Here is a 27,314-nt window from a genome sequence, read left to right on the forward strand (position 1 = left end):
CTCCAGGAATCCAACTGTCTGTATCTTTGGGCTATGCTTCCCTTGTGTTGTCTTTGCTCTCAGGCAAGTTATCTCCCTGCATGGTGATGTGGTAGCCCCAAGAGCTCCAACCCTGGCTCTGACCAGCCCCAAAACCACAGGGGAAAAACCCTGTTTTCTAACAGGTCCAGCAAAAGTCCAAAGGTTGACTTTGTAGCCTAGATTGATTCTTAAGCTCGCCACTGAACAAATCACTGAGGAAATCAAGGTGCCACCACCTAGAACGAATACTTAGTAAGCAGGAACAACAGACAGTCCAGAGACCATCTGGATGTGGAGAGAGAGGAAGAGAAAGAGATACAAGTAACAGAGACAAAGACTGCAAGGACAGACAAAACAAATAAGCGAAGGTCCAGCTTCCTCTCCCACAATTCCTGCAGAGAGCTCTGCAGACCCAGAGAAAGGGATGCTGAACAGGCACCTACACGGCTAGACCCCTTCTCTCTAGCATGAGAGGCCCCATGAGACCCCAGACCCAGAAGTCCAGGCCCCCATCCTCTCCTCCCTCAGACCCAGAAGTCCAGACCCCAGGCCCTCCTCCATCAGACCCAGGAGTCCAGACCCCAGGCACTCCTCCCTCAGACCCAGGAATCCAGGCCCCCGCCCCTCCCCCTCCCTCTGGAGGCACCATGGCAACCAGGCCACCTGCCCACCATCCCCTCCCCACTAGAGAACCCAGTTTCGTTGGAATCTCGCCTGTTTCTAACCAGTTCCTGGCTGGGGCAGGGATGAGCAGAGGGCAAGTGGGAACAGAAAGGGGATGACAGAGGGGAGGGGGCCTCAAGGGGGCAGTGGAGGCAGCTAGGAGAGGGTAGAGATGGGGCAAGGAGACTGGTGAGAGGTGGGAAGACAGAGAGAGGGTGACGGGGTTAGGGAGAGGCAGAAAACGATGAAGACAAGGAGGGACGGGGGCCTGGGGAGATGCCGGGGAAACTGATGGAGACTGAAGAGATGGAGCCCAGGAGAGAAGGAGGGAGGAGGAGGGCAGAGAAATCAAGCAAAAGAGTGGTGGAGACGTGGGGACAGAGGGGAGGAGGCAGGGGGGCAGAGAGATGGGGAGAGAATGAGGAAGGGAGGTGGAGAGAGAGGGGTGGGGAAAGGGACTCTAGGAGACAGAGAGAGATAGGACGGAAAACAGGGAAATGGGAAAGAAGGGATTGGGGCACACAGGGAGTCCCTGAGGTCAGGGGAACCCAGATCTCCACATGGTCTCAGCCTTCCAGTTCCTCTGTAATTCTACCCCGGGGCTTCAAAGAGGAGGTAGAGGAGGCAGCGGTGGGGAGAAGGAGCTGGGGTAGGTGGTCCAGTCAGAGCCTCTCTTGCCACCTTCCTGAGACATCCCTCACCCACCTTCCCAGGATGCAGCCAGAGGTGGAGCCCGTGTGCTCCCCTGCCATGGGCAGCCCCACCATGCACAGGAAGGCAGGTACTGAGCTGTGTCTTTGGGGAAGGGGTGGACTTCCTTCATCCAGGCAGTGCGTAGTAGCCCGGGCTCACAGTGTGGCCTTAAGCGAGTCACTGGCACTCCAAAGTGAAAGCCATCCCTAACATTCCTGGATTCACCAGATTCCTGGAGAGCGGCCCCCTTGGACCTCAAACTACATTTCCCATGAGCCTCTGCAGTTCCTTGGCCAATGTCCTGGACTCAGAACTACATTTCCCATGAGCCTCTGGGGCCTAAGCAACACCTCTGAGGCCATTCTTCTCCTAGGTAACCTCACTGTCTTGTCTCCCACCCTGAGCTCAGCATCTTCCCCCAAAGCTGCTCTCCTCCTTCCTGGTTTCCATTTTCAAATGGCCCCACCGCCAACCCAGTCACTGGTGCCACCCTTCCACCTCCCACAATTCCCTCCCACAGCCCATCAGGCCCCATCTTCCTGCCCTCTGACTCTCCCTTCCCCATTCCTTCCTCTCTGTCCCCGCAGCCCTGTCCCAGGTCTCATCCTCTTCCATGTGGACCCTCTCCTCACCTCCTCCCTGGTCCCCAGTTTCTCTCCTCCTACCTATCCCTCCATGGCTCCAGAGAGGTCTCTCTGACTTCCCGCAGTGACCCTGGCTGTCCCTTGCTCATAACACTTCATAGCTTCCCGTCACCTCTAGGACAGAGACCCAAAGCTCCAGCCTGGCTTTTGAGGCCCTGTGTGGTCTGACCCCTGCTGACAACTTCAGGCTCCTAGCCCAGCACTTCCTGCTAGCACTCTGTGCTGTAGCACAGCTCATGCAGATACACTCATTCAACATTTATGGAGTAGTATCTCAGTGAGGATGCATGTAACTGCAGGTAATAGAAAACCAAACTCAGCACTGGGTGTGGTGGCTCACGCCTATAATCCCAGCACTTTGGAGGCCGAGGTGAGTGGATCACCTGAGGTCAGGAGTTCGAGGCCAGCCTGGCCAACATGGTGAAACCCCATCTCTAAAAATACAAAAATTAGCCAGGTGTGGTGCCGGGTGCCTGAAATCCCAGCTACTAGGGAGGCTGAGGCAGGAGAATCGCTTGAACCCAGGAGGCAGAGGCTGCAGCGAGCCAAGATTGTGCCACTGCACTCCAGCCTGGGTGATGGAGGGAGACTCTGTCTCAAAAAACAAAACAAACAAACAAACAAAAACACCCAAAAACAAAACTCACTGCAGCCTTGAGCTCCTGGCTCAAGTGATCCTCCCACCTCAGCCTTCGAGGCCGAACAAACGCCCTGATGGCAAAACAGACGTTGTTTCTCTGCCTTTAGGTCTCTTTTAGTGCTTTTGAAGGCATCTTTCTTTTGGAGACCCCACGATGCACCATCTCTAGCCTAGACTGAGGCACCCACGTGACATGTAATTTATATGTAGCTCCAGAAAAGTCAAGTGGAGTTGAGTCGACCAGTTGGCTAGTTTTGTTGATCAACATTTGTTCATTTCGATTTTGCTGTTTTCTTTGCAGCGTTGTGGAACCAATCACATTTTTTAGTTGATCAGGTTGCAAACTTCAGCATAGGCCATTAGAAAGCCCCTGGGTCCCAAACATTTTACCTGTAGTGCCTAATGGATGAAACGGCCTGGCTTGTTCTCATGCTGGGAGAGGAGACGTGAAACATGCCATCTCATAGATCATTCATAGCCTCCAATGGCAATAAGCGCTCTTTAGTCTTGGGGCTCAAGGGAATTCTGGGAAGTTCTTGCAGGTGACTCTCTTCTCTTTTGCTCAAAAACCTTGGCCCATGCTAGGCCCTTCATGTGAAACATCCTTCTCTCTGTCACCTCTTTATTTGGTAAATACCTTCTTATTCTTTAGGTCTCACTGTGGACAACACCTCCTCTAGAGAGCCTTCCCTGATTGCCCCTAGACTGGGAGACTGGGCTTTCCCTCCACCTTGTAACACTTTCATTGAAACACACATTGCCCTTTATCTGAGAGTTCTGAAAGGGCAGAGGTGTGTATCATTCATCTCTTGGTCCCCAGCATCCTCCAAGGCACACAGGGGCCCTCTGAGATGCCTGTTAAAAAAATTTAACCAGCTACTTGGGAGGCTGAGACAGGAAGATCCCTTAAGCCCAGGAGTTCCTGGCTGCAGTGAGCTATGATTGCACCATGACCCTCCAGCCTGGGCAACACAGTGAGACTCTGTCACCAAAGGAAAAAAAAAAAAAAAAAAGCTTGAAATGGTTGCATTTCCTCAATTTTTCAATAAGTACTTATTTTTAAGTTTATGCTTATGTTAATTTAATTACACATATACATTTAAATGTATTAAATACATTTACATATATTAAAATCACTGTTGTAACTAGAAATAGTTCTTATTTCTAATGTCATATTTCATGAGCAACTATTGTATTCACATTTTTTCACATGCATCTTTGATACTGCTAGAGTTACTTTTTGATTCATTTAACGCTTTTACAAGGCTATTTTTTAAAATTAATTTATTGTGTTGAGACAGGGACTCACTTTGTAACCTACGCTGGCGTGAATTGACACCATTGTAGCTCACTGCAGCCTCGAAATCCTGGGCTCAAGCGATCCTCCTGCCTCAGCCTCCCAAAGTGCCGGGATGATAGGTGTGAACCACCATGCCCGGCCTATAATTATTTTTGAATATCATCTCATACCTAGTACATATTTAAATTTCCCTAATTATCTCAAAATTGTATTTTTTTATAGTTGGCTTGTTTAAATTAGGGCCCAAACAAAGTGCACACATTTCAGGCTTTATTCAATAAATACTAAGGACAACTATAAGCCTGGCACTTTGCTAGATGCTGGGGACGAAAACACAAGTCCCTGCCCTTACGTTGCTCAGAAGACGTAGGGAAGACAGAGTGTAATTAGGGAATCATAGAAATAAAGGTAAAATTGCAATACTATGAGTACAAACATACTGTGCTGTGAGGAATGGCATCAGTGGACCCTCAGGGAGACTTGATTAGTCAAATGAGGGGGAAGAGAGATCCACGCAGAGTTACAGCATTGGCCAAGATCCTGCAGCAGGAGGGGTCAGAGAGAGTCCAAGTCGCAGAAAAACAGCGTTTTTGGACTGCAGCAGGTGAAAAGGATGATTGTGCTTGATCAGGTTTGACACTAGCACGGTCTGATCACGTGTGGTCTTATGGTCACTGGAAGGACTTTGGACTTTATTCATCGCACAGACAATGAAAAGTCCTGGGAGGGTTTTGAGGAAGGGGCCATAGGGTCAGGTCTACATGTCAAAATCCTGCCTTGCTGGGGTAACTGGAGAGCGAGAGGAGTTAGGAGACCAGGTGAGAGTGAGGTGAGAGGAAGGCACCTGGGGAGATTGAGGCACACTGGATCCAGATGCTTACATTTTTATCCTTATTCTATCATTTTGTGCTGTGTGACTTTGGGCAAGTCACTTAACCTCTCTGTGCTTCTGTTTCATCATGTGTTAAACAACACTACCTCAGAAGGTTGTTGTGAGGATGCAATGGAAAGTATTTTATTCTATTCTATTCTATTTTATTTTGGCACTAGAGTCTTGCTTTGTCGCCCAGGATGCAGTGCAGTGGCATGATCCCGGCTCACTGCAATCTCTGCCTCCAGGGTTCAAGCAATTCTCCTGCCTCAGCCTCCGGAGTAGCTGAGACTACAGGTGCGCGCTACCATGCCCGCCTAATTTTTTGTATTTTTAGTAGACGGGAATCTCACCATTTTGGCCAGGCTGGTCTCGAACTCCTGAGCTCAGTCAATCTGCCCACTTTGGCATCCCAAAGTGCTGGGATTACAGGTGTGAGCTACTGTGCCCGGCCACAGTGGAAAGTATTTTTTAAAGTGTTTGGCATATAAAAGGGACAGTAAGCACATAGTTATATTGTTAAGTGGACAGACTTGAGGGGATGGCTGTATTTGAGGGATGGAGGGAGGCCGGTATGACTGGAAGAAAATAATGAGGGTAGGTATTTCTGGAAGGGGATCCCGTGAAAATGTAGATTTGAATCCAGTAGGTCTGGGGGTGGGCCCTGGAGTAAGTGTGTACCGCACGTGTGTGTGTGAGAGTGTGCAGGAGAGCCCGTTGTGAAACATATACCAGCACACCACTGACTATAGTTAAACCAAGTTGAATGTGTTGACTTATTGTAATGAGAGACAGCACACACACACACACACACACACACACACACACACACACACACACACACACACACGTTGTCTCAGTAGAAGGGTGTTAGCAAGGACTTATTGTTAGAGCCGGGCTGTGTCAGGTGACTTTGGGGAGGGTTCACGGGGGTGGGGCTTTGCTCTGGATGGGAGACTGATGGAAAGCACAGGCAAGCCGGTGACTGGGAATCTTCATCTCACTGGGAACCAGGAGGGGTAGATGGAGCTAATGCTGGGGTTAATGAAAAAGCAGCCGTCAGCTCTGAGCTGGGAGGGGGGGATTTTGGTCATTTTTGTGGTTTGGACAATGTTCATGTTTGTTGTGTTGAGACATGATTCAGGGGTGGTCTTGTTTTTGTCTCAGTCCATCACGGTCACAGTGTCCTTGCTTGATGTTGGTGTTACGGGAAATGTTTTATGTTCGGCAGGAGAGCACCAGGGCCTGGCTGTCAGGGTCTGCTTCCCTCCCTTTCAGCAGCTATAACAAAGACACCCCAAAACACAACATCATAAAGAAGACAGAAGTGTATTTCTTTTCTTTTCTCCCTTGCTCCTTTCCTCTCTTTCTCCTTCTTCCCTCCCTCCATCTCTCTCTTTTCTTTCTCTCCCTCTCTTCTTGTTTTTGAGATGGAGTCTCACTCTGTCGCCCAGGCTGGAGTGCAGTGGCGCAATCTTGGCTCACTGCAACCTCCGCCTCCTGGGTTCAAGTGATTCTTCTGCCTCAGCCTCCCGAGTAGCTGGGACTACAGGCACACACCAACACACCCGGCTTTTTTGTATTTTTAGTAGAGATGGGATTTCACCATATTGGCCAGGTTGGTCTTGAACTCCTGACCTCATGATCTGCCCGCTTCAGCCTCCCAAAGTGCTGGGATTACAGGAGTGAGCTACTGCACCAGGCTCCGTCCCTCCCTCCCTCCCTCCCTTCCTTCCTTCCTTCCTTCTCTCTTTCTGTCTCTCTTTCTCCCTTTCTCTGTCACCCAGGCTGAAGTGCATTGGTACAATTGTGGCTCACTGCAACCTCTAACTCCTGGCCTCAAGCAATCCTCCCACCCTAGCCTCCTCAGTAGCTGGGACTACAGGCACACAACATCATGCCCAGATAATTAAAAATTTTTTTTTGTAGAGATAGGGTGTTGCTATGTTACCTGCCTCAGCTGGTCGAGAACCAGAATTGTATTTCTCTCTTGTGTAATGAAAGGCAGGGTTGGTGGGACATCTTGGCTTGGTGAGAAGATTTAGAGATAAGAGTTCCTCCCATATTGTTGCTTGCCATATCTGAACATGGTGGAAGCTGGGTTATTGCTAATCCACATTCCAGTCCAAGAGAAAGGGCAGAGTCCAAGAAAAGCGGTCATCTTTTAAGCAAATGACTCCAAAGTTACACCTCTCACTCCAGCTAACACTTCATTGGTGAGAGCATGGTCACATGGCCACACTTAGCTGCAAGGGAGTCTGGGAACTGTTGTCTCTAGCTGGGAAGCCATGTGCTGGGTAAAACTCTAGGATTGTAGGGGAAGGGGAAAATGGAGTGCATGGAACAACTAGCACTTGGCCATAAGAGAGAGACCAGTTAGCTGATGGTGGGGTGGTCAAAAAGGGTCCATATCTGAGAACTGTTATCTGTGAAGTTCCAATCAGGAGACTGATTCTGAGAGTGTTGGAAAAACTGAAAACTGGGCTGGGCACAGTGGCTTATGCCTGTAATCCCAGCATTTTGGGAGGACGAGGCAGGAGGATCACAAGGTCATGAGATTGAGATCATCCTGGCTAACACAGTGAGACCCCGTCTGTACTAAAAATACAAAAATTAGCTGGGCGTGGTGGCGGGTGCCTGTAGTCCCAGCTACTCGGGAGGCTGAGGCAGGAGAATGGCGTGAACCCGGGAGGCAGAGCTTGCAGTGAGCCAAGATTGCGCCACTGTACTCCAACCTGGGCTACAGAACAAGACTCTGTCTCAAAAAAAAAAAAAAAAAAAAACCTGAAAACTGGATTCAAGTGTTGTTACTGAAGTGATGCTGCCACAGTGAAGAAGTAAGCCTGGGGTGACTAGAAGAGGAAGCAAAAAGGAGCAAGTTCCTCCTGCTTCCTCCTGCCTTGCAGGCTCCCACTGGCGCCCCTGTTAGGCAGAGCCTAATAGGAACCCAGCTGTTGAAGGAGAAATGTGGTTAGTAGAGTCTCAACCCAGGCATCACAGAGCCGGTGTCGTGGGGTGGAGTTTGGAGCTAAGAGACAGTAACTCAATATCTGGCATAGAAGCTATTCTGGGTGTGGCATGGGCAAGCAATTGGTGATGGCCATTTAAGCAGAATCATGGCTGAGGAGGGCTCAGGGCAGCTGACACTGGGTTCTCTGTCCTCAGGAGCCCTCCTTATGGACCTGGAGACCCCAGAGGAGATGCAGGCTCGGAGCCTGGGCAGGCCCATCAAATCCTCGTGAGTTGTCCCTGGCCCCCATGACCTCTATCTTCCACCTCCCCAAATGTGATGGCAGCGAACCCTGACCTCAGAGGTCCCTGCCTGTTCGCTCTCTCCCTAGAAAGCAGTACCTGCAGCAGGTCATTGCAGAGTACGAGGCACTGGACCGAGAACTCCCGTGCATCCGGAAGTTCCCCACACCACCAGCTGCCCAGCCCCTCTGCCTCTGCATGGAGACCTTGGTGAGTGGACCTGTGCCCTTATTTTCTGCACAGTTTTGGTGGGGTGATGGGAAGGGCACAGGCTGAGAAGCAGTGTGGCCAGAGTTTAAATTCAGGCTTTTGGCTTATAAGCTGTGGGCTTGCCACCAGGACAGTTTGCTGAAAACTGATTGTGAATTTGTCAAAGGGTCAGTCATGAAATCTACTGCCCGTGTCAGAGGGGAGACCAACGGGCAAAGAAAGGGGAGGCTGAGGGGGGCAGGGAGGGAGGACAAAAGGAGTCCTACTAATCCACTTCCGTAAAGTTTACAAATATAACAAAAAATCAAGAAAAAGCCCATGTGTGTCGGGTGCGGTGGCTCACGCCTGTAATCCCAGCACTTTGGGAGGCCGAGGTGGGTGGATCACTTGAGGTCAGGAGTTTGAGACTAGCCTGGCTAACATGGTGAAACCCCGTCTCTATTAAAAATACAAACATTAGGCAGGCGTGGTGGCAGGTGGCTGGAATCCCAGCTACTGGGGAGGCTGAGGCAGGAGAATCGCTTGAACCTGGGAGGTGGAGGTTGCAGTGAGCTGAGATCGTGCCACTGCACTCCAGCCTGGGTGACAGAGTGAGACTCTGTCAACAAAAAAGGAAGGAAGGAAGAAAGAAAGAAAGAAGGAAGGAAGGAAGGAAGGAAGGAAGGAAGGAAGGGAGGGAGGGAAAGAAAGAGGTCATGTTTTTGACAGATTCAGTAAACTGGTCCTCCCTGCCTTCAATCAGAAGAGGTATATATCAGAGTCCCAGGCACTCAATAATTGACTGAGAAGAGCTGATGTCAATAGGTGCTTACTGTTGTGCCAGGCACAGGCCTCCAAGGTACCCTCTCAGCTAATCCGTGTAACTCTCCACCCTGCATACAGGGATTGCTGTCCTCGTTTTAGGGATCAGTCTCCACCCCATCACTCCACTTCTTTGTGGCTTTGAGCAAGGGACTCTCCAGCCTCCCCTCTCACCCCAGTCAAGGAATGACTTTCTGGAAGTGACATCATTTTTCAGTGAAATCGTGAAAATTTTCATTTCATTTTAGTTCCTCAGCAATTTTATGTGCTATGACAACTGTTATCACCCTTGACATGCTAATCACGTGATGCAAATGTGTTTAGTGATCAGTCCATGTTTCTGAATGTTAAATAGATTGACAAGACATCAAAACCCCTATGACCCTTATCTTTTGACTACTGAACATTCTTAAAATGCTAATACGAATATAAAAGGAAAGGTGTGTAACTTAAATCCTGGCAGAAATTTTCAAGAACTTTCAGTCGCATCCACTGCAAATTGCTGGGAAAGTTTTTGGTAGATTCGTAAAGTTGGCTAAGTTGGTGAATCATTCAGCCAACTGTTCATTGACTTTGGGGCAAATTGGCTTGGTGAGAATTGATTTTTTTGGAGAATGACCTAGAGTGATAGTAGATGCTTTCCCATCTGAGAGATAATCTGTCGTCTCCTTTGACAATAGCGACAGTACCCTGGGATTAAGAGCGATCCTTGCCCCTCAAATGCCACCTGGAACTCTGTGGCAGGTTCTGCAGGTGGGGTCTAGGGTGGTGACTTCTGAACCCAAAATGAACCAGGAGGTCACGGGCTGAGGTTCTCTCTCCGACACCCGCAGCCCGAGGAGGATTTTACCCACCTGGAGGTGCTGCAAGCCCTGGAGGCCCAGTTACCGGGGGCCATGGAGAGCGGGCGCGTGAGCAGCATCCGCTTTGAGAACATGAACGTCATCTGTGGGACTGCTGGCCGCCGGAACCGGTGAGTAAGCGGCGGGGGCGGGGCCTGGAGCGAGCGGGAGGGGCGGGGCCCGGGGCGACCGGGTAAGAGCGTGGTTGGTTTTAGAGCGCTGAGGGACGTAGCCAAGAGTGAAAGCATGAATGGGCGGGGCCCGGAGCGACTAGATAAGAGCGTGGTTGGTGTAAGGGTGCTGAGGGGCGGGCCCCGGAGCCACCAGATAAGAGCGTGGTTGGTGTAAGGGCGTTGTGAGGCGGGGCGACAGTGGAGTGACAGCGTGGGGGGGCGGGGCCAGGAGGGACTAGATAAGAGCGAGATTGGTGCAGAGCCACTGAGGGGCGGGGCCAAGAGTGAGCGCGGTTGGAGGTAAGGTCCGGTGAGATCAGAGAGAAGGAGGGATCTCGAGTGAGTAGGGGCCCGAGTTTGAGTGACCCAGTAGTGACCGGGATAGGGGTCTGAGCCTGGAAAGGCAGCTGTGAGGGGGTGGAAGAGACTGAGCACATAGTAGGTGTGGGGCCAGGGGTGATAGGGTGGGGACAGGCCTGGAGTGCCTAGGGTAGGGCGGAGCCTGCAGTCGCCAGTGGAGGGTCGGGCCTTTGGGCGGTTTGAGATGGAGCCTCGACAGACAGTGGTTAGGACGCAGAACCAGGCTAAAGAGCCTAGAGCGACCCAGGCGAGAGGGCAGGGCTGGAGGGGAGTTTAGGGACGGAGCGACGGTCCGCTGGACCAGGGCCTGTAAATGACTCCTGGGACCAGGCAGGGACTCTTCGACGATCAAAGCCAGGGCTGAAACGACCTGCGAGTTCCTTTTCCGTCCCCACCCCCCCTTACAGGTGGCTCATCGCGGTCGCGGACTTCCAGACGCGCTCGCGCTTGCTGCGCTCCGGGCTCAGTCCCCGCGGGCTTGCGCACCAGATCGTGCGCCACGACGACTTCCTGCTGGGCGACTACCGCCTGCACCTGCGCCGCTCCCTGGTCCGGCGGCGCATGCTCGAGGCCCTGGGGGCGGAGCCGAACGAGGAGGCCTGACGCCCGGGCCGGCCCCGGCAGCGCTTGCGCACCGCCCCGCGGGCAGGGGCCACCCACCCGGAGCCCCGGAGGACAGGGGGCGTTGCCTTCCCAGGAAGGAGGCGGGGCCGGCTCGAGGGGGTGGATACTGTGAGTTTAATTATAAAGAATGACCTGGTACAAAAGCCATTTCTCTCTGCAAAATCTTGGTGGGGAGTCAGGGGAAGGGAGGTGATGGGGGGTAGGAATGAACCCCCATGTTATAATCCCGCGTCCCTAATCTTCCTCCAGTCCCTGTACGTGGACGCCTGGGTCCCAATCCCTTGAGGGATGAACTGAGGCCCGCGAAAGGGAAGACCTGGGCACCGGGGCTTTCAACGCGTGCCGAGCCCTGTCTCAGCGAGAATCAGACGTCCTCATCCGCCCCCCTCCTCTTCCCCTCCCACCCCCCTTGGAAGACAATTCTCGGGCTTTTATTTCAGATTTTTTTTCTGGATTTTTTTGTGTGTTCTAGGGGTTTTGTGTTTTTTTTTTTCTGTTTTTTATATTTTCTTCTTTTGTTATTGTTCCTCTTTTTGCTTTTTCTCTCCTCTCCACCCCGCGCTGTCCCAGCATTCGGTCCCTCCCCACTCCCCACCCCGACCTCTCCTCCTCCCCCCACCCCCTACACCCTCCCCAACCCCGCGGCACCCATCCAGAATGAACAAGCCCTTGATAGACGGGTGCCGCGCAGGCCCCCTGCGGACTGGGGGCATCCGACAAGGGGGAGGGGGCGGGTAGGGGTCCAGCGCGGCCTCTGCCCCTCTCCTCACCACCCCTCCCCCCTCCCACGACCCTCCCACGAGGTTCCCCGCAGATCCCTGACATGGTGAGGGGAGGGGGCTTGCAGCCCCCTCCCCTCATGGACGGAGCGCCCCCCCGTCTCGGGGGTAGGGGGCAGCAGAGGGGAAATGGGCTTGGGGAAGGAGGGGGAGCTCCCTTCTTTGGCAGCTGAACATGGGGGGGGAACTGAGGGCAACGCCCTCCCCCCTTTACCCACAGCAGGAGAGGGGGCTTTCCAGGGGAAGGGGTGGCTTAACATTCCCAAGCCCCGGGAATAAGCGGAGAGAGGAAGCGTGCGGGAAGGAACAGCCATGCTGGAGGGAGAGGGAGCTTCTTGGAGTGGACAGGTTAGGAGAGGGCAATCTTCGTGCAAAAGGGATGGACAGATGGCCCAGGAAAGACAGAAGAGGGAGGATGTGAGGAAGGGTGAGGGCTGGAGGCAGGGAGAGGCTCGAGTGTGGAAGCATGGTGAGCAGGAAGCCAGTGTGCATAGGGTCTTCTCTCACCAGGAAGAGAAAGAGCTTAAGGAGGTAAGAGAATCCGAATGAGAATGGCCGCAAGAGCTGCTTGTCAACAGGAATAAAAAATAAGCGTGTCAGGAAAAGAAATGACAGTTACAGCCCAAGAGTGCATGGAATGAGATGAGTGTGCAAAAGGAAAGAAGTGGTAGAGCTCTCATCCAGGTAGAAAAGACAAGATGCGGTGTGCAGCCATGTCATGGTGTGCAAGAACATTATTAAAGGGGAGAAACAAGGCTTCCGGAGAGCACTGAAAATGCTGGGGGGGTGGCGCGTGTGCAAAAGCAAGTGTGCAAGAGGGTTCACAAAAGAATCAAAAATGCAGAAGGGCAAAGATTTCAAACAGAAAGGGGCAAGGGAGTGGGAGCCTGGCAAAGAAGAAGAGAATGAGCATTTGTGAGAGAAACAGTTTCTGGGAGGCAAGTGTGCAAAAGGTGTGACCAAAAGTGACGGTGCAAAAGGGGCAAGAGGGAAGGTGGGGGGGGGGCTAGGAGTGTCATGGTGAGAGAGGAGAGTTGGGGAGTGGAAGAATCTGGGGTTTTTAAGAATAAGAAGGGAAAGTGCTTCAACGTAAGAAAATGGAGGTAAGAGTGTGTCAGGAGGGGTGCATAAGATAGCAAGTGTGCAAGGGCTGAGCAAAGAGCAGGGCACTCCAGAGAATGAATGATGTGCATGGAGTCTGTGAGGGGGAGGGAAAATGTGTCCCAAGTGTGTCTGCAACAAGGGTCCAGAGCGAGCGGGGAGGAGGAGATGTGAAATGGAGTGTGTAAAGGAGGGCCCTGGTAGGGGAAAAGTGTGTAAGCAGCAAGAAGCAGAGAAGGAGGCATGGAGCGTGAGAAAGGAAATGCAGCGTGTGCGAGGAGAGCAGAGTGTATTTGAGCAGGCCTCGCCAGCCAGAAGCAAAGGCAGAATGTGCAAGACAGCGAGAGGGCAAATTTGTGCAAAATTGCAGCCCGGGGACGGGAGGGGAGAGAGGTGAGCAGGCGTGCAACGGAGCGTGCAAGAGGCTGAGGGGGGCAGCTGTGTGTGCTGGGGAGAGGGGAAGGGGGAAGAGCTGAGGGGCCTGGAGAGAGTGGGAAGGGTTGTTAGAGGGGTGGCAGGTGGTGGAATCCGAGGGCACCCCCTTCCCCTGCGGCCTGGGGGACAGTCCCCATCCAATCGGGCTCAGGGCTGACCCTCTATGGCTCTGTCTATCCCCTCCCCCCAGAATAGGCCCTTCCCTCCTTCTCAATTCCCCTCTGTAATTTCTCCTATGCCCCCTCCGCTCCCCACTTCACACACACACACTCTTGTGTCAGCTGCCCCCCTTCAGTGAGGTGCAAATGTCCGGCCTGGATTGGGCCACCTGGTGACCTCTGGCCTTGGGAGACGAGGGCAGGGCGCAGTTTGAACAGAGTCCCTGGCCCGGGGAGAGAATGACAGTCAGGGGTCAGAGGTCAAGAGGCCAGCAGGCTCAAGAGTTCTGTGGACGGGGCTGGTCCGTCCAGGCCAGCCATCACCTCTCCAGGAAGAATTTGAGAGCCCGGTCGATGTTCATGCGGTGGCCCACCCTGGTCACACCTAGATCGACGTAGTCCTCCTTGGTCAAGGCGGGCAGGTGGGAGCCATCGATCTCGTGGTCCAGGAACTGGGCTCGGTGCTCCGCCAAACCCAGCCACTCCAGCCAATCAGCCACGTCGAACTTGGTCCAGAACCCCAGAGGTTTAGCGCCAAACGGCTTGTCCGGGGGCAGCGAGAGCAGGCGGGTCGGTGAGAGGGAGCGTGAGGCCCCTGACAAGGCTCCCCCGAGCCCCCCGGATATCCCCGGGTGTGGCGGCACAAAGACTGGGGCGAAGGGGTCAGCCGAGCCTCCTGCCCCTCCAGTTGGGGAGCCACGGATGTCAAAGAGGCCTGGATAGAGGGGTCCGGAAGGCAGGATGGGCAGGGACGAGGGCCTGGGCGCAGGGCTGACCTTGTGCTCCGAGGCAGGCAGCAGCGAGGGGCTGGGGGCCCGGCGGAGCAGAGGGGGCCGCATCTCGAACTCCACACCCTGGAGGTGGCGGGTGGACGTGGAGGAGGAGGAGGCTGAGGGTGAGGTGGCCCCTGGGGCCACAGCGGCTGTAGGGGAGACCCCTGTTCCAGTGGGGAGCGGTGGCAGAGGTGGTTTGGGCCAGTTCTGAAACAGGCTGCTGACAGGCTTGGAGAGGAGTGAGGACTGGGAGTCGTCAGAGAGTCTGGAATGTGACAAGGGGGCAGTGGGGGAGGACAGGGATTTAGGGGGCAAGGGCAGGGGTGAGAAGGAGGCAGAGGTCAAGATATAGGGAGAGAGGAGGAGAGACATAAGGGTAGGAGGAGAGACGGAGGAGAGAGACGGGAAGAAATGGAGGGAGCAAGGGGTAAGACGGCCGGCCGTCGAGGAAAGAAATGAAGGGAGAGAAAGATGAGAGGACAGGGAGAGGGCGACAGTTAAGAGAGATGAAAGAAAAAGAGACATTAAGTGATAATAATAATCATCGTCACCGCTTACTGATGCTCACGTGTGCCAGGCATTGTTCTAAGTGCTTTACATGATTGCATCTCAGTTTAATCCCCACGACAGCCCTGATGCAGGTTACTATTATTATCAGCACAGAGAGGTTAAATAACTTGCCTAAGGACACACAGGAAGTGGCAGAGCCCGGTTATATGGCACCAAAGTCTGAGCTCTTCACCACTATTCTATACTGCCTTTCAGGTTATGGCCAGTCATAGCAGAGTGAAAGATGGGGAGACAGTGAGAGAGAGACAAAAAGAGGGTGAGCATCCAGGGGAGAGAGATGGAAGGGACAGGGGACACAGAGAGAGAGAGATGAAGAGAGGGAGATGAAAGAGAGAAGAAACAAGGGGAGAAAAAGGTTCCCCTCATCCCTTTCGTTCCCTCCCCTCCAGCACTGTCCCACCTCAGGGCCTTTGAACTGGCTGCTCCCCCTGCCTGGCTCACTCTTGCCCTGGGCAGCTGCTCCCTCTCCACTTTCATTACTCTGCCCATCTTGCCTGTTACGTGAGAGACCTTCTCCACCCATCCCATCGTGGTAGCTTTTTTTGTAGGATGGTTGCAATTATTTTGTTTACTGCACCACCCCCACTCCTATGTCCCTAGACTATGAGCTCTATGGCGTTGCAGTCTTTGCCTGTCCTGTCCAGCAGGGGATCCCATCACCCAGAAGGGCACTCTGCACACATAGGTCATGAATCAATAATTAATGCAATTGTTGACTGAATTAAGCATCCTTCCTGTCGCTGCTACAAGCAGTGGAAAAAAAAAAAAAAAGAAAAGAAAAAAAATCCTCTTCTCTAACCAGAATACTTAAGAATAGTCAAGGAATTGCATTTAGTTCTTAAAGGCCTAGTAAACCCACATTTGTGTGTTTGTTTGTTTGTTTGTTTTTACAGCCTAGGAGCATTGATTCAAGTTGCTCTAATAATATACACTTCCTTTTTCTTTTCTTTTCTTTCTCTCTCTCTCTCTTTTTTTTTTTTTTTTTTAAGACAGGGTCTCACTTTGTTCCCCAGGCTGCAGTGCCTTGGTGTCATATCAGCTCACTGCAGCCTTAACCTTCCAGGCTCAAGTGATCCACCCACCTCAGCCTCCTGAGTAGCTGGGACTACAGATGCAGGCCACTGTGCCCAGCCTCCTTTTTCTTTTCTTTCTTTCTTTCTTTTTTTTCAACCTGGGAGCATAGATTTAAGTTGCCCCAAATATACACTCCCTGAACCCACATTTGAAGGTCAGACACATTTGAATAGCAGACCTTCAAACATAATTCAAGTGAACTCTGTAGATGGACAAGGATATTTTAAAACCTGCTCCCAACCCTCTGTGTATCTGAAGCAGAAATGTAACTCTACTTTCTCTAGGACTAGAAGGTCTTGAATGGGCTCGAATTCTGCGGCGATGCAGCTGACTGGCTGCTCTGGGAAGCATCTGCATCATCCCGTATTTCCCCATGTAGAAGTTGCTGGGCTCTTGTTCGAGGCCCCCTCTTCCCCCATCCCATGTTACAACAACGGCACACATTAAATCCTCTCAAAAACTCTTTGGGCTGGCACTAGGCCATTCCCTTTCTACAGGGAGGTGGATTCATTTGCCTAAGATCACCCAGGTAGAAAGTGCAGGGTTGGGACTGGAAGCCGAGAAGGTGGGCTCTAGAACCACACGTATAACTGCATCCTGTCTTGAACCACACTGGCTTCAAGGGACTCACAGATTTCAGGGACTGTCAGAAAGAAGTGGCAGCTCACCAAGGAAACAAACATAAGCAGGTCTCACTCCAGTCTCCTTTGTTAATAACTTTTTTTTTTTTGAGACGGAGTCTCACTCTGTCACCCAGGCTGGAACACAGTGGTGCAATCTTGGCTCACTGCAACCTCTGCCTCCCAGGTTCAAATTATTCTCCTGCCTCAGCCTACCGAGGAGCTAGGACTACAGGTGCCCATCACCATGACCGGCTAATTTTTTGTATTTTTTTTAGTAGAGATGGGGTTTCACCGTGTTAGCCAGGATGGTCTCGATCTTCTGACCTCATGATCCACCTGCCTCAGCCTCCCAAAGTGCTGGGATTACAGGCGTGAGCCACCACGCCCGGCCTGTTAATAACTTTTTGTTCATCATGGGATGTAGGTTGTGATGGTGATGGGCAGAGACAACAGAAGCTACTGAAATAAATGGAAATTTAAAGGCTGGACTCAGTGGCTTACACCTGTAATCACACTTTGGGAGGTCAAGGCAGGAGGATCACTTAAGCCCAGGAGTTTGAAACTAGCCTGGTCAACGTAGCTTGTCTCTACAAAAAGTTAAAGAAAAAATGGCCAGGGCCAGGCATGCTGGCTCATGCGTGGAATCTCAGCACTTTGGGAGACCGAGGTGGGATGAATCACCTTAGGTCAGGAGTTCAAGACCAGCCTGGCCCACGTGGCAAAACCCCTCATCTCTACTAAAAATACAAAAATTTGCCGGGCATGGTGGCGGGCACCTGTAATCCCAGCTACTCAGGAGGCTGAGGCTGGAGAATCGTTTGAACCTGGGAGGTGGAAGTTGCAGTGAGCTGAGATTGCACCACTGCACTCCAGCCTGGGCAATAGAGTGAGACTCTGTCTCAAAAAAAAAAAAAAAAAGAAGAAGAAAAGAAAAATTGGCCAGGCATAGTGGCGTGCACCTATAGTCCCAGATGATTGCTTGAGCCCAGGAGTTTGAGGCTGCAAGTGAGCTATGATTACACCACTGCACTCTAGCCGGGTGACAGAGTGAGACCCTGTTTCTAAAAAAAAAAAAAAAAAAAAAAAGCCAGGCATGTTGGCTCATGCCTGTAATCCCAGCACTTTGGGAGGCCAAGGCGGATGGATCACCTGAGGTTGGGAGTTCGAGACCAGCCTGACCAACATGGAGAAACCCCGTCTCTACTAAAAATACAAAATTAGCTGGGTGTGGTGGCATGGGAGGCTGAGGCAGGAGAATTGCTTGAACCCGGGAGGCAGAGGTTGTGGTGAGCCGAGATCACGCCATTGCACTCCAGCCTGGGCAACAAGAGTGAAACTCCCTCTCAAGAAAAGAAAAAAAAGAAAAAGAAAAAGAAAATATCTGTGAAAGCATGCTTCTGTGAGAGCAAACTCCTGCCAACCTGGTTTCTGTTTCCTTTCTGCCACCCTGAGACCCTAAAGGGACACAGCCATGCCATCAACACCTCTGGCCTCCCTTGTTGGCCACCAGCCCCCGCTTACCTCTGCCGCTGCAGGGAGGAGGTCCTCTCGGGGACATAGCTGGCTCCCCCGTGGTGGCTGTCTCCGCTTCCCCCACTGCCTCCTCGGGCCCAAGGCAGAGCGCCGCCAGCTGCCGAGGAGCCCCCAAACTGCTGAAGCTTGGAGCTGAGTTCACTGATGATGCTGGCTTTTACTGTGGCCAAGGCTGAGGCCTGAGGCTGGGCCAAGGGCCCGGGCAGAGGTGGTGGCGGTGGGCCCGGGCCCTCCTCCCAGGGCAGCAGCTTCCGAGGCAGAGAGGAGGCCGTCGGCAAGGGCACCGGTGGGACTTCTGGCTCTACAGCCACCGGACCCCCAGCCACGCCTGCCGTGGGGGGTCCTGAACAAGCACGCAGGGCCAGCAGCCCATCGGTTCCAGCCCCTGTCACCGAGACGGTGGGGCTGGTGGGGGTAACAGGGTCTCGGAGTCCCCCGCTGGGGCCAGGCCGCAGGCCTCCGCTGGCTCCTAGCGCCCGGCCCCGGAGCTTAGAGGGAGTCATGAGCTGAGGAGGGTATGGCGGGCCGGGAGTACCGCTGCCCCCAAAGGCCTGGCCGTCCAGGTAGGCCACATAGGTGTCCAGAAGCTCCGGCCCACTGGCCACACCGGCCCCAGCCCCGCCCCCACCCCCTGCGCTGCCACCACCTTCGGCAGATAGGCTGCTCAGCGTGGAGGCGCTGCTGATGGTCTCCAGTGGGTGGTCACTGCTGCTCCGACTGTCCACCTCCTCGATGCCAGAATCCGTGCCAGGCGGAGGGTCCGGGCCAGGCTGTGGGGCAGCGGGAGCCGGTGCTGCTGGGGCAGGCGGGCCTGGTGGAGGGGGGTCCCCAGGAGCGGCGGAGGCCCCCTGGGTCAGGGTGGCCACCTCGCTGTCATAGGATGTCAGGCTGGATGCGGTGGAGTCCAGGGTGGGAGGGGCTGCGGCCACAGCCGGGGGTGGCACAGGGGGTAACGGGGTGGCCGGGGCAGGTGTGTCGGGCAGCGGGTGGGGAGGCCCAGGCGTCAGGGGCGACTCTGGCTTTTCGAAGCTGTTGGAGAATTCCAGAGGCGGAGGCAGCGGTTCCACGAAAAGGAATTCGCCATCTTCCACATCCACCGAGGGGGCGGGAGGCGGCAGGACCAGCAGGGGCAGCCCGTTCTCTTCGCTGGCCCTCGGGGAGGTCGGGGAGGGGGGCACGGACCGGCGTGGGCTGGGCGGCGGGACCCCCGGCCCGTCCTCCGAGGGGGGACCCCTTCCGCTCGTCGCAGGGGCCCGGGGCTGGCAGTTTTCAAGGAACCGCACGTGCAGCGGCAGCCGCTCGGGTTCTTCGGGGGCTGCGGACCTCCAGGGCTTGCTCACTCCGGGGTGCGGGGCCGGGGGCTCCGTCCCCAGCTGCAGCAGGAGGGGCCCCACCCCGGGAGCGGTGGGCGGCAGGCGGTGTAGCAGGGAACGCCGGGCGGCGGGCGGGCTGGCGGGAAGGGACTTCTCCTGGCTGCCCAGCCCGGCCCTGTACCCCAGCTCCCGGCGCGTAGGGTCCGGCGGGGAGGCCCCCCAGAGACGCAGCACTGGCTCGTGGTGGGCGTGGGGCGAGTGGTGGTGCGGGGTGGGCGGCGGGGCCTCGTAGCGGGGCGATGGGGGCCTGGGAGGGGGCTGGGGGGCCCCGCCGCCCTCCGAGGACTCCTTCAGCGCTCGCTCGCGGGCGGCCAGGGCCAGCCCCAGCGGGGAGGCGGGATCCAGGGCCTTGCCGGTCAGCGGGTGCACCAGGGGTCGCGGGGGCAGGAAGCTGGTGAAGGCGCTGCTGCCCCCGCCACCCCCGTAGGCTCGGCTACCGGCCCCGTAGCCGCCGTAGCCCGCGCCGCTGCCCCCAGACTCCAGTCGGAGGTAGGGCTCGGCGGAGAACATGCCCTCGTCGATGGATTTGGAGTGGCGCAGCCGCGGGCCCGGGGCCGCCCCTGTGCCCAGCCCGCCGTCCCCGCCGTCCTCGTCCCCCGCGTCGGTGGACAGGAACAGCGTGGAGCGCCGGCGCGCCTCATTCTGCCAGCCCCCCTCCCTCCGGGCCGCCCCCACCAGGGCGGCCCCGAACTGGCTCGTGAAGTCCAGCGTGGCCGGGCCGCTGGGCGAGGCGGGGGTGGGCACGGGCGAGGGGGACGGGGGCACGGGTGACATGGCCGGGGCAGGGCTGGGCGAGGAGCCGCCGCCGCTGCCGCCTCCCGCGGGCTCGGGCTGGGTGGGGGGCTCCGCCTCGGTGCTGCTGCCCTGGCTGCTGCGGCCGCTGCTACTGGTGGACGGGGCCTTGATGATGATGGTGGGGATGGGGATGGAGTTCTTCTCCGAGGGCGCGGCCACGGCGGGCGGCGGCTGCGGGGAGGCCGGGGACGTGGGCGACGGCGCGGGCGGGAGGCCGCCGCCCTTCTGGGGCTCGCCTTCCACCTTGGTCTGCTTGACCAGCGGGCCCTTGCGGCCGCGGCCCGAGCGGGCGGGCACGTACATGGCTGCGCTGGCCGCCCGCGGGGGCAGCTGGAAATAGCGTAGAGCCGGGCCCTGGGAGGAGCCGCCGCCCCCGCCCGCGCTGCCGTGGTGCGATGGGGACGGGGCCCCCGGGGTCGGGCTGGGCCCGCCGCCCCTCCAGCCTCGCAGGCTGGGCTGGGGCCCCAGAGCCAGGCGGGGTGGAGGGTCGTCGGGAGAGCCGCCTGTCTCCATCTCAGGAGGATGAGGGGGGTGGGCGTGGTGGTGGTGGGGCTGAGGGGGCGGGGCGTGGTGGTGGTGGTGGTGGGGCGGGTGGTGGTGGGCCGGGGGCAGGGGCCCACTGTGGTACAGGCTCTTCTCGCGGCTCCCCACGCGAGTGTCGGGAGGGGAGGGCCCGTCAAAGGATGCAGGGGAGGAGGCGGGGAGGGGGCCACCAGAGCCAGGGTTGAAGGGCCCTCCCCGAGGGGAGGGGGTGAGGCGCCCTGAGGAGGAGGGGACTGGAGGTGTGCTGTAGGGAGGCTCCGGTGGGGACGTGGTGGGTGGCGGGGGAATGTCCTCCGAACCAGGCACAGACAGGCTGCGGCTGAATTTCATGGCTGGGGGTGCTAGGTAAGGTCTGTCATCTTCTGCCGCACCTGGGGAGATACAGAGGATCAAGGAGGGGGACCCTGGCGGGGAGGGTCTCCCTGCTCCACTATCCCATAGGACCGCAACAATACTAATAACAAGAATGGCACCCCGTATATGCCAGGAACTTCACGTGGTCTCGCCCAGCTCTTCCCTGTTTGAGGTAAACCCAAATCTGCTTCATACAGAGGTACAGGTTGTGCACTGCACAACTGCAAACCGCAAGGTGAGGAAACTGAAATTCAGCGGAACTTCCTCCCCACGCCAGGAGAGGGCGCCATTTTCTAATTCCGTTCAAAGGCTCAGTGAACGGTTTGGGGCCAGCAAAAGTGGCTGGAGCTGGGAAGGGATAGTCCCTCGTGTTTATGCATAGATGCGTGTTTCTTTTCACGTATATGCAGGAAAGAAATGCAACCAGCACATCAAAGCTGTGATTCTACAGAGAAAACCACTTATGATGAGGCTAAAGTTTAAAAGGGATTGGATCTATAAAAAAAAAAAAAATCAGGTAAACGATGAGAGCCAGGTGGACCCCACACTCAGTGGGAGTGTAAGACTCACACTGGTGGACTTTGAACGCCAGGAGATGGGGAAAGCTGAATCCAATCAGGGAAAAACAACTCCAGGAGGCGTGCAGGAGTTAAGTCTTTGCTTACTTCACTGCCAAGGCTTGGTCTTTGACCCTCTTCTCACCTCTGACTACTCCCTCTCAACTAGTGACCAGCTTCATTCACTGCCTTTCTGCTGTCGATGCCCACGTTTATGCCTGGGGCCCCATCCTCTGCCCTGAGCTCTGGGCTCCTATATTCAAATACCCACACCCAGCTGGCTGTCTCACGGGCATCTCACACTCCAAACGCTCCAACCCAAGCTCCTGATCTCCTCACCAACAGACTCCTCCCAGCCCACGGTCCCTCCCCACCACCGAAGCAAACAGCAGCTCTGTCCTTTCAGGTGCTAAGACTGAAAACCTTGCAGCCACCCTTAGCTTTCTTCCTCACATCACCCACATCCAATCCACCAGCAAATCCTGTTGTTTCAAAACATATCCGGAATCCAATCCCTTCTCACCCCTCCAGAGTCAACACCCTGGGCCAGCCACTATCATTTCCTATCTGGATAGCAATAGCTGTCACCTCCTCTTTGGTCCCCCGGCTTCCCAGCTCATCCCCTTCAATCTAGTCCCTTCACAGCAGCCAGAGGGTTTCTGTTAAAACCGAAGTCAGCTCATGTCCTTCCTCTGCTTAGAGCCCTGCCATGCACTCACCTCACTCAGGGCAAAGGTTCAAGTCCTCACCATGACTCCCCAGACCCTGCAGGATCGGGACCCTGTCCCCCCACTGCCCTCATGTCCAGTGCTCACTTGGCCCCTGCTACACGGGCCTCCTCCCTGTTCTGTAAACGCACCAGACTCAGCCCGACCTCAGGACCTTTGCAAAGGTAGTTCGCTCTGCCTGGAATGCCTCAACCCCAGGGAGCCTCACGATTCCCCACTTCATCTCTAGGTGTTTTTTTTTTTTTCCTTTTTTTTTGAGACAGAGTCTCGCTCTGTCACCCAGGCTGGAGTGCAATGGTGCGATCTTTGCTCACTGCAACCTCTGCCTTTCGGGTTCAAGCTGTTCTCCTGCCTCAGCCTCCTGAGTAGCTGGGATTACAGGCACATGCCACCACGCTTGGCTAATTTTTGTATTTTTAGTACAAATGGGGTTTCATCATGTTGGTCAGGCTGGTCTTGAACTCCTGACCTTGTGATCCGCCTGCCTCGGCCTCCCAAAGTGCTGGGATTACACGTGTGAGCCACTGTGCCTGGCCCATCTACAGGTTTTAGCTCAAACCTGTGCCCTGCCCCCTACCCAGCACTCCCTATCTCTCTTACCTTACTCCACTATTTTTTTTCACTCTTTTTTTTTTTTTTTTTGAGACAGAGGGTTGCTCTGTCGCCCAGGCTGGAGTGCGGTGGCACGATCTCGGCTCACTGCAAGCTCCGCCTTCCGGGTTCACACCATTCTCCTGCCTCAGCCTCATGAGTAGCTGGGACTACAGGTGCCCGCCACCACACCCGGCTAATTTTTTGTATTTTTAGTAGAGATGGGATTTTACCATGTTAACCAGGATGGTCTCAATCTCCTGACCTTGTGATCTGCCTGCCTCGGCCTCCCAAAGTGTTGGGATTACAGGCGTGAGCCACCGCGCCCGGCCCACTCTTTTTTTTTGTTTTCCATAGCACGTACAACTGCTAACATACTAGATAATTTTCTTGCTTATCTTCCTTATAATCCATTATCTGTCTTCCCCTGCTATAAGGCAAGCCCATGAGGGCAGGAACCTTTAGTCTGTTTTATTCGCTGACGTATCCCCATCCTAGAACAATTCCTGGCATGTGGGGAGCGCTTGGTAAACACTTGTAAAATGAATGAATGGATGGAATCGGGTATAAGAGAAACAACCAGAAAGCTGTAGCGGGGGCTTTAGCTCACTGCATCCCCATTCTCCGGATGTAGAGCCAGAGGCCCAGAGAAGTCAAGCCACCTGCCCCAGTTCACACAGCTGGGAAGGAGGGGAGCCAGGATTCATGGCCAAGTTCACCCATTTCCAAAGCCTGAACTCTTAACCCAATTTGATGAAACTATGGTCTCTCTGGAAGCACAGAACATTTCCAAGTCTGCTTGCTTTTCCTGAACTGTCACGTTCCTGGCCTCCCCCAGCCCCCACATCTCTTCTTCTGGGTGGCATACCGATAGATTTTTGCCGGAGCATCAACCCAGGTCCTGGAGGCAGGAAAGAAGGACGCTCGTAACTTGGCTGGGCACGGTGGTGGGGATCGAAGCTCGACTTTGGAGCGGCAGTCAGAGGGAGAGAGAGAGAAAAGATAGAGAGAGATCAGTCAGCGCAGAAAGGCTTGTGGCTTCACTATACGGCTGCCCCTATTCCTTCCCTAAGCCCCTGCTGTAAGGGAGAGCAGTGTGAAGACGGTGGAAGGAGGCCGGGCGATGTGGCTCACGCCTGTAATCCCAGCACTTTGGGAGGCTGAGGCAGGAGGATCACCTGAGGTCAGGAGTTCAAGACCAGCCTGGCCAACATGGCAAAACCTCGTCTCTCTACTAAAAATACAAAAATTAGCCAGGCATGGTAGCAGGCGCCTGTAATCCCAGCTACTCGGGAGGCTGAGGCTTGACAATCGCTTGAACCCATGAGGTGGAGAGGTGGAGGCTACAGTGAGCCAAGATCACACCACTGCCCTCCAGTCTGGGCGACAGAGCCAGACTCTGTCTCAAAAAAGAAAAAAAAGAAAAGAAAAGAAAAGAAAAGAAAAGAAGGCGAAAGGGAATTCTGCGGGAATGAAAAGCCTCAAGTCTGGGCAGGAGGGAGAAAGAAAGGAGAAGAAAGCAGATTTTCCATTTACTCTTGATCTGCTTCCTTCCTCCAGCCACTGCCCACGTCCAGGTCCCCACCAGTGTTCTCCGGGATGGAGCAGCCTCTTCCCTCATCTCTCTGCTGCCATCCTTGATCCCCCACCCTGTTCCAGTCTGTTTTCCACACAAGAGTCAGAGGCATCTTTCAAAAAGCATGCTATTGCCCCTGCTTGAAATCCCATGTCAGTTAGGAGGAGATCAGAGGAGACCAAACTCCCAACTCTGGTCTACAAGACCCTCTATGGCAGGCACTGCTGGTGCCCCTGCAGCTGCCCTCCCCCTGGATGCAGCATCCCATCCCTCACCCACTGCTGGGAGTGTCACCTGCCTGCGGCCCTTAAGAATCACCCTCCTTCAGAGTCCTGGACTCGCCCAGTCCGTTATGTGTCCCTGCTTCCTGGAGCAGCCCACAGCCCATGATGGACTGATACGGAGGTCCGAGGCAGCACTAAAGCCGGGGTGCCCAGCCTGACCCCATGGGTTCCCACTCCAGCGAGAACCGTGTCTGCTTGACTTCCTTCCACAGCCCCAGCCAGTCTCCCACACTCCCTGAAGGTTCCCCCGTAGCAAACCCTTGGTACAGGAATCCCCACCTCCGGCTCCTGTTCTAGGGAAGCCCACACAAAGACACCCTGCAGGACCCAGCCCCTGCCCCCATTTCCCACTTGCTCCCTCGGTCCACCTCCACCCCCACCTCTTCCTTCTCCTCTGTCAGCCCCAGGTCTACCCTCATTTGAGAACACCTGCGAGCCCTGGTTCTCTCGGCAACAGCTTTCCCTCTTATTGTCACAGTTCCTTTTCAGCGCTAAGTTCTCCTTGGCGAGACCTTCCCCGGCCCCCTACCCAGACTGCACTTCCCTCTGTCCCATTTTCTTCACAGCATCTCTCTTCCCCAGAAACCATCTTGTTTACTTGCTGTCTGTTTCCTCCTCTAGCCTAGAAACTCCCTGAAGGCGGGGCTGATGTATCCCAGGCATCGCACCTACAGTGTCTAGGGCCCATGATGCTTTTAGGGGAAGTGTTTTCATTTCTTTTCAAAGTAGAAGTGAAAGAAAAAAAGAAAAGAGAAAATTGTACCCTGGATAATATCGGTCTTTGCAGCAACAAAGTCATAAAATTTAAACTTTTTTTTTTTTTTTTAGACAGGGCTGGAGTGCAGTGGCGTTAACACGGCTCACTGCAGCCTTGGCCTCCCGGGCCCAAGCGATCCCAACCTCAACCTTCTGAGTAGCTGGGACTATAGGCAGGCACCATCACATCCAGTTAATTTTTAAATTTTTTTTGCAGAGGCGAGGTCTTGCTATGTTGCCCAGGCTCATCTCAAATTCCTGGGCTCAAGCAATCCTCCCACTTTGGCCTCCCCAAAAGTTCCCAGATTACAGGCATGAGCCACCGTGCTGGCCTATTTTTTTTTTTTTTAATGCAGAAGGGCAAAAGTGCCTAAGGTTCATGGAAGTCATTATGAAACCTGCCTGAGGGTAGGGTAGTGACTTTATCAGTCTCCTTTCCTACTGAGTCCCCGGTCCCCACATAGGGCCTGCTGTTCTAGAAGCAAGTGTTAGATGAGTAACAGGGAGAATCAGCCAAGGTCAGGCACTTCGGGGCCCTGACTCCCCAGCTTCTGCCAGGTCACCCCATGTGTCTCCCTTCTCCATTTTTGAGCCCAGAAGTGCAGAGAAAGGGAGCCCTCTCGGAATGAAGTTCCCACCTTTGGGATGAACCCTTACTTCCTGCACTTCCCACTATGCCCCCTCCTGCCTTTTTCCTCCAGCCATTCACAACCATTCCCAGTTCCCTCGCTTCTCACCTCTGAGACTCTGCATGGAGCATCCTTTCCCTGGGCTCTGTGCTCTGCTTGGGAAAGCTCTGTTATCTTAGCCCTCCACCCTGGCCCGGCTACCCGCTTCCTTTAGGCCTGCAGTGCCCCCTTAGAGCAGCCACTAGCCATTCAACTGTACATTTCAGGACAACGTGGTGGCTCATGCCTGAAATCTCAACATTAGGGAGGATTGCTTGACCCCAGGAATTTGAGACCAGCCTGGGCAGCATAGGGAGACTCTGTCTCTACAAAAATAAAAATTACAAAAATTGCTGGGCACGGTGGCTCATGCCTGTAATCCCAGCACTTTGGGAGGCCAAGGTGGGCAGATCACCTGAGGTCAGGAGTTCGAAACCAGCCTGGCCAACATGGTGAAATTCCATCTCTCCTAAAAATACAAAAATTAGCTGGGAGTGGTGGCATGTACCTGTCATCCCAGCTATACAGGAGGCTGAGGCAGGAGAATCACTTGAACCCGGGAGGTGGAGGTTGCAGTGAGCTGAGATTGTGCCACTGCACTCCAGCCTGGGTGATAGAGCAACACTCAGTCTCAAAAAAAAAAAAAAAAAATTAGCCAGGCGTAGTAGCACAAGCCTGTCATCTTAGTTACTTGGGAGGCTGAGGTGGGAGGATCACCTGAGTGCAAGAGTTCAAGGCTTCATTGAACTATGATTGTGCCACTGCACTTCAGCCTGGATGGCAGAGTGAGACTGCGTCATTAAAGAAACAGACCAACCAAAAAGACAAGTGTAAATTTCAATTAATTAAAATTAATTTGTAAAATTCAATTTCTCTGTTGCACTGGCCACATTTGAAGTATTCAACAGTTACCTGTGGCTGGTGGCTACCAAATTGGACAGTATAGATA

General features: G+C 54.5%; 2 protein-coding genes across 6 annotated transcripts in view; one reads left to right on the forward strand and one right to left on the reverse strand.

Moving 5' to 3' along the window:
- Positions 1-1,133: 1,133 nt before the first annotated feature.
- C20H19orf81 (chromosome 20 C19orf81 homolog) lies at positions 1,134-11,241 on the forward strand. 2 transcript variants are annotated; one of them, XM_055370207.2, is made up of 5 exons: positions 1,134-1,465; positions 7,998-8,070; positions 8,174-8,294; positions 9,929-10,068; positions 10,878-11,241. In XM_055370207.2, exons 1-5 carry the CDS (start codon positions 1,399-1,401, stop codon positions 11,071-11,073), a joined length of 597 nt encoding a protein of 198 aa, XP_055226182.1. In that variant the 5' UTR covers positions 1,134-1,398; the 3' UTR covers positions 11,074-11,241. The 2 variants fall into 2 exon arrangements, with proteins under 2 accessions (XP_055226182.1, XP_055226183.1); XM_055370208.2 differs by lacking the exon at positions 1,134-1,465 and adding an exon at positions 2,294-2,391.
- The window catches only part of SHANK1 (SH3 and multiple ankyrin repeat domains 1), a 60,506-nt gene continuing 44,379 nt past the window's right edge, over positions 11,188-27,314 (reverse strand). For 3 of the 4 annotated variants that reach the window (XM_055370202.2, XM_055370201.2, XM_055370200.2), the window contains 3 exons: positions 23,950-24,046; positions 18,129-21,222; positions 11,188-14,605 (listed from right to left, as the gene is read on the reverse strand). In XM_055370202.2, the coding sequence (XP_055226177.1) occupies positions 13,888-14,605; positions 18,129-21,222; positions 23,950-24,046 (3,909 nt within the window). In that variant the 3' untranslated portion in view covers positions 11,188-13,887. Of the gene's footprint in view, positions 14,606-15,021; positions 15,099-18,128; positions 21,223-23,949; positions 24,047-27,314 lie in introns of all 4 variants that reach the window. The other variant, XM_055370203.1, reaches the window with a different exon arrangement.

The sequence above is a fragment of the Gorilla gorilla genome, chromosome 20, assembly GCF_029281585.2.
Source record: "Gorilla gorilla gorilla isolate KB3781 chromosome 20, NHGRI_mGorGor1-v2.1_pri, whole genome shotgun sequence".
Taxonomy (NCBI): domain Eukaryota; kingdom Metazoa; phylum Chordata; class Mammalia; order Primates; family Hominidae; genus Gorilla; species Gorilla gorilla.

What these genes read in the sequence shown, in the direction of transcription:
- C20H19orf81 (XM_055370207.2), top strand. Translation starts at nt 1,399, where the DNA reads ATGCAGCCAGAGGTGGAGCCCGTGTGCTCCCCTGCCATGGGCAGCCCC. An exon ending in GGCAGGCCCATCAAATCCTC is followed by an intron (nt 8,071 to 8,173) that starts GTGAGTTGTCCC and finishes CTCTCTCCCTAG; the next exon opens with AAAGCAGTACCTGCAGCAGG. An exon ending in ACTGCTGGCCGCCGGAACCG is followed by an intron (nt 10,069 to 10,877) that starts GTGAGTAAGCGG and finishes CCCCCCTTACAG; the next exon opens with GTGGCTCATCGCGGTCGCGG.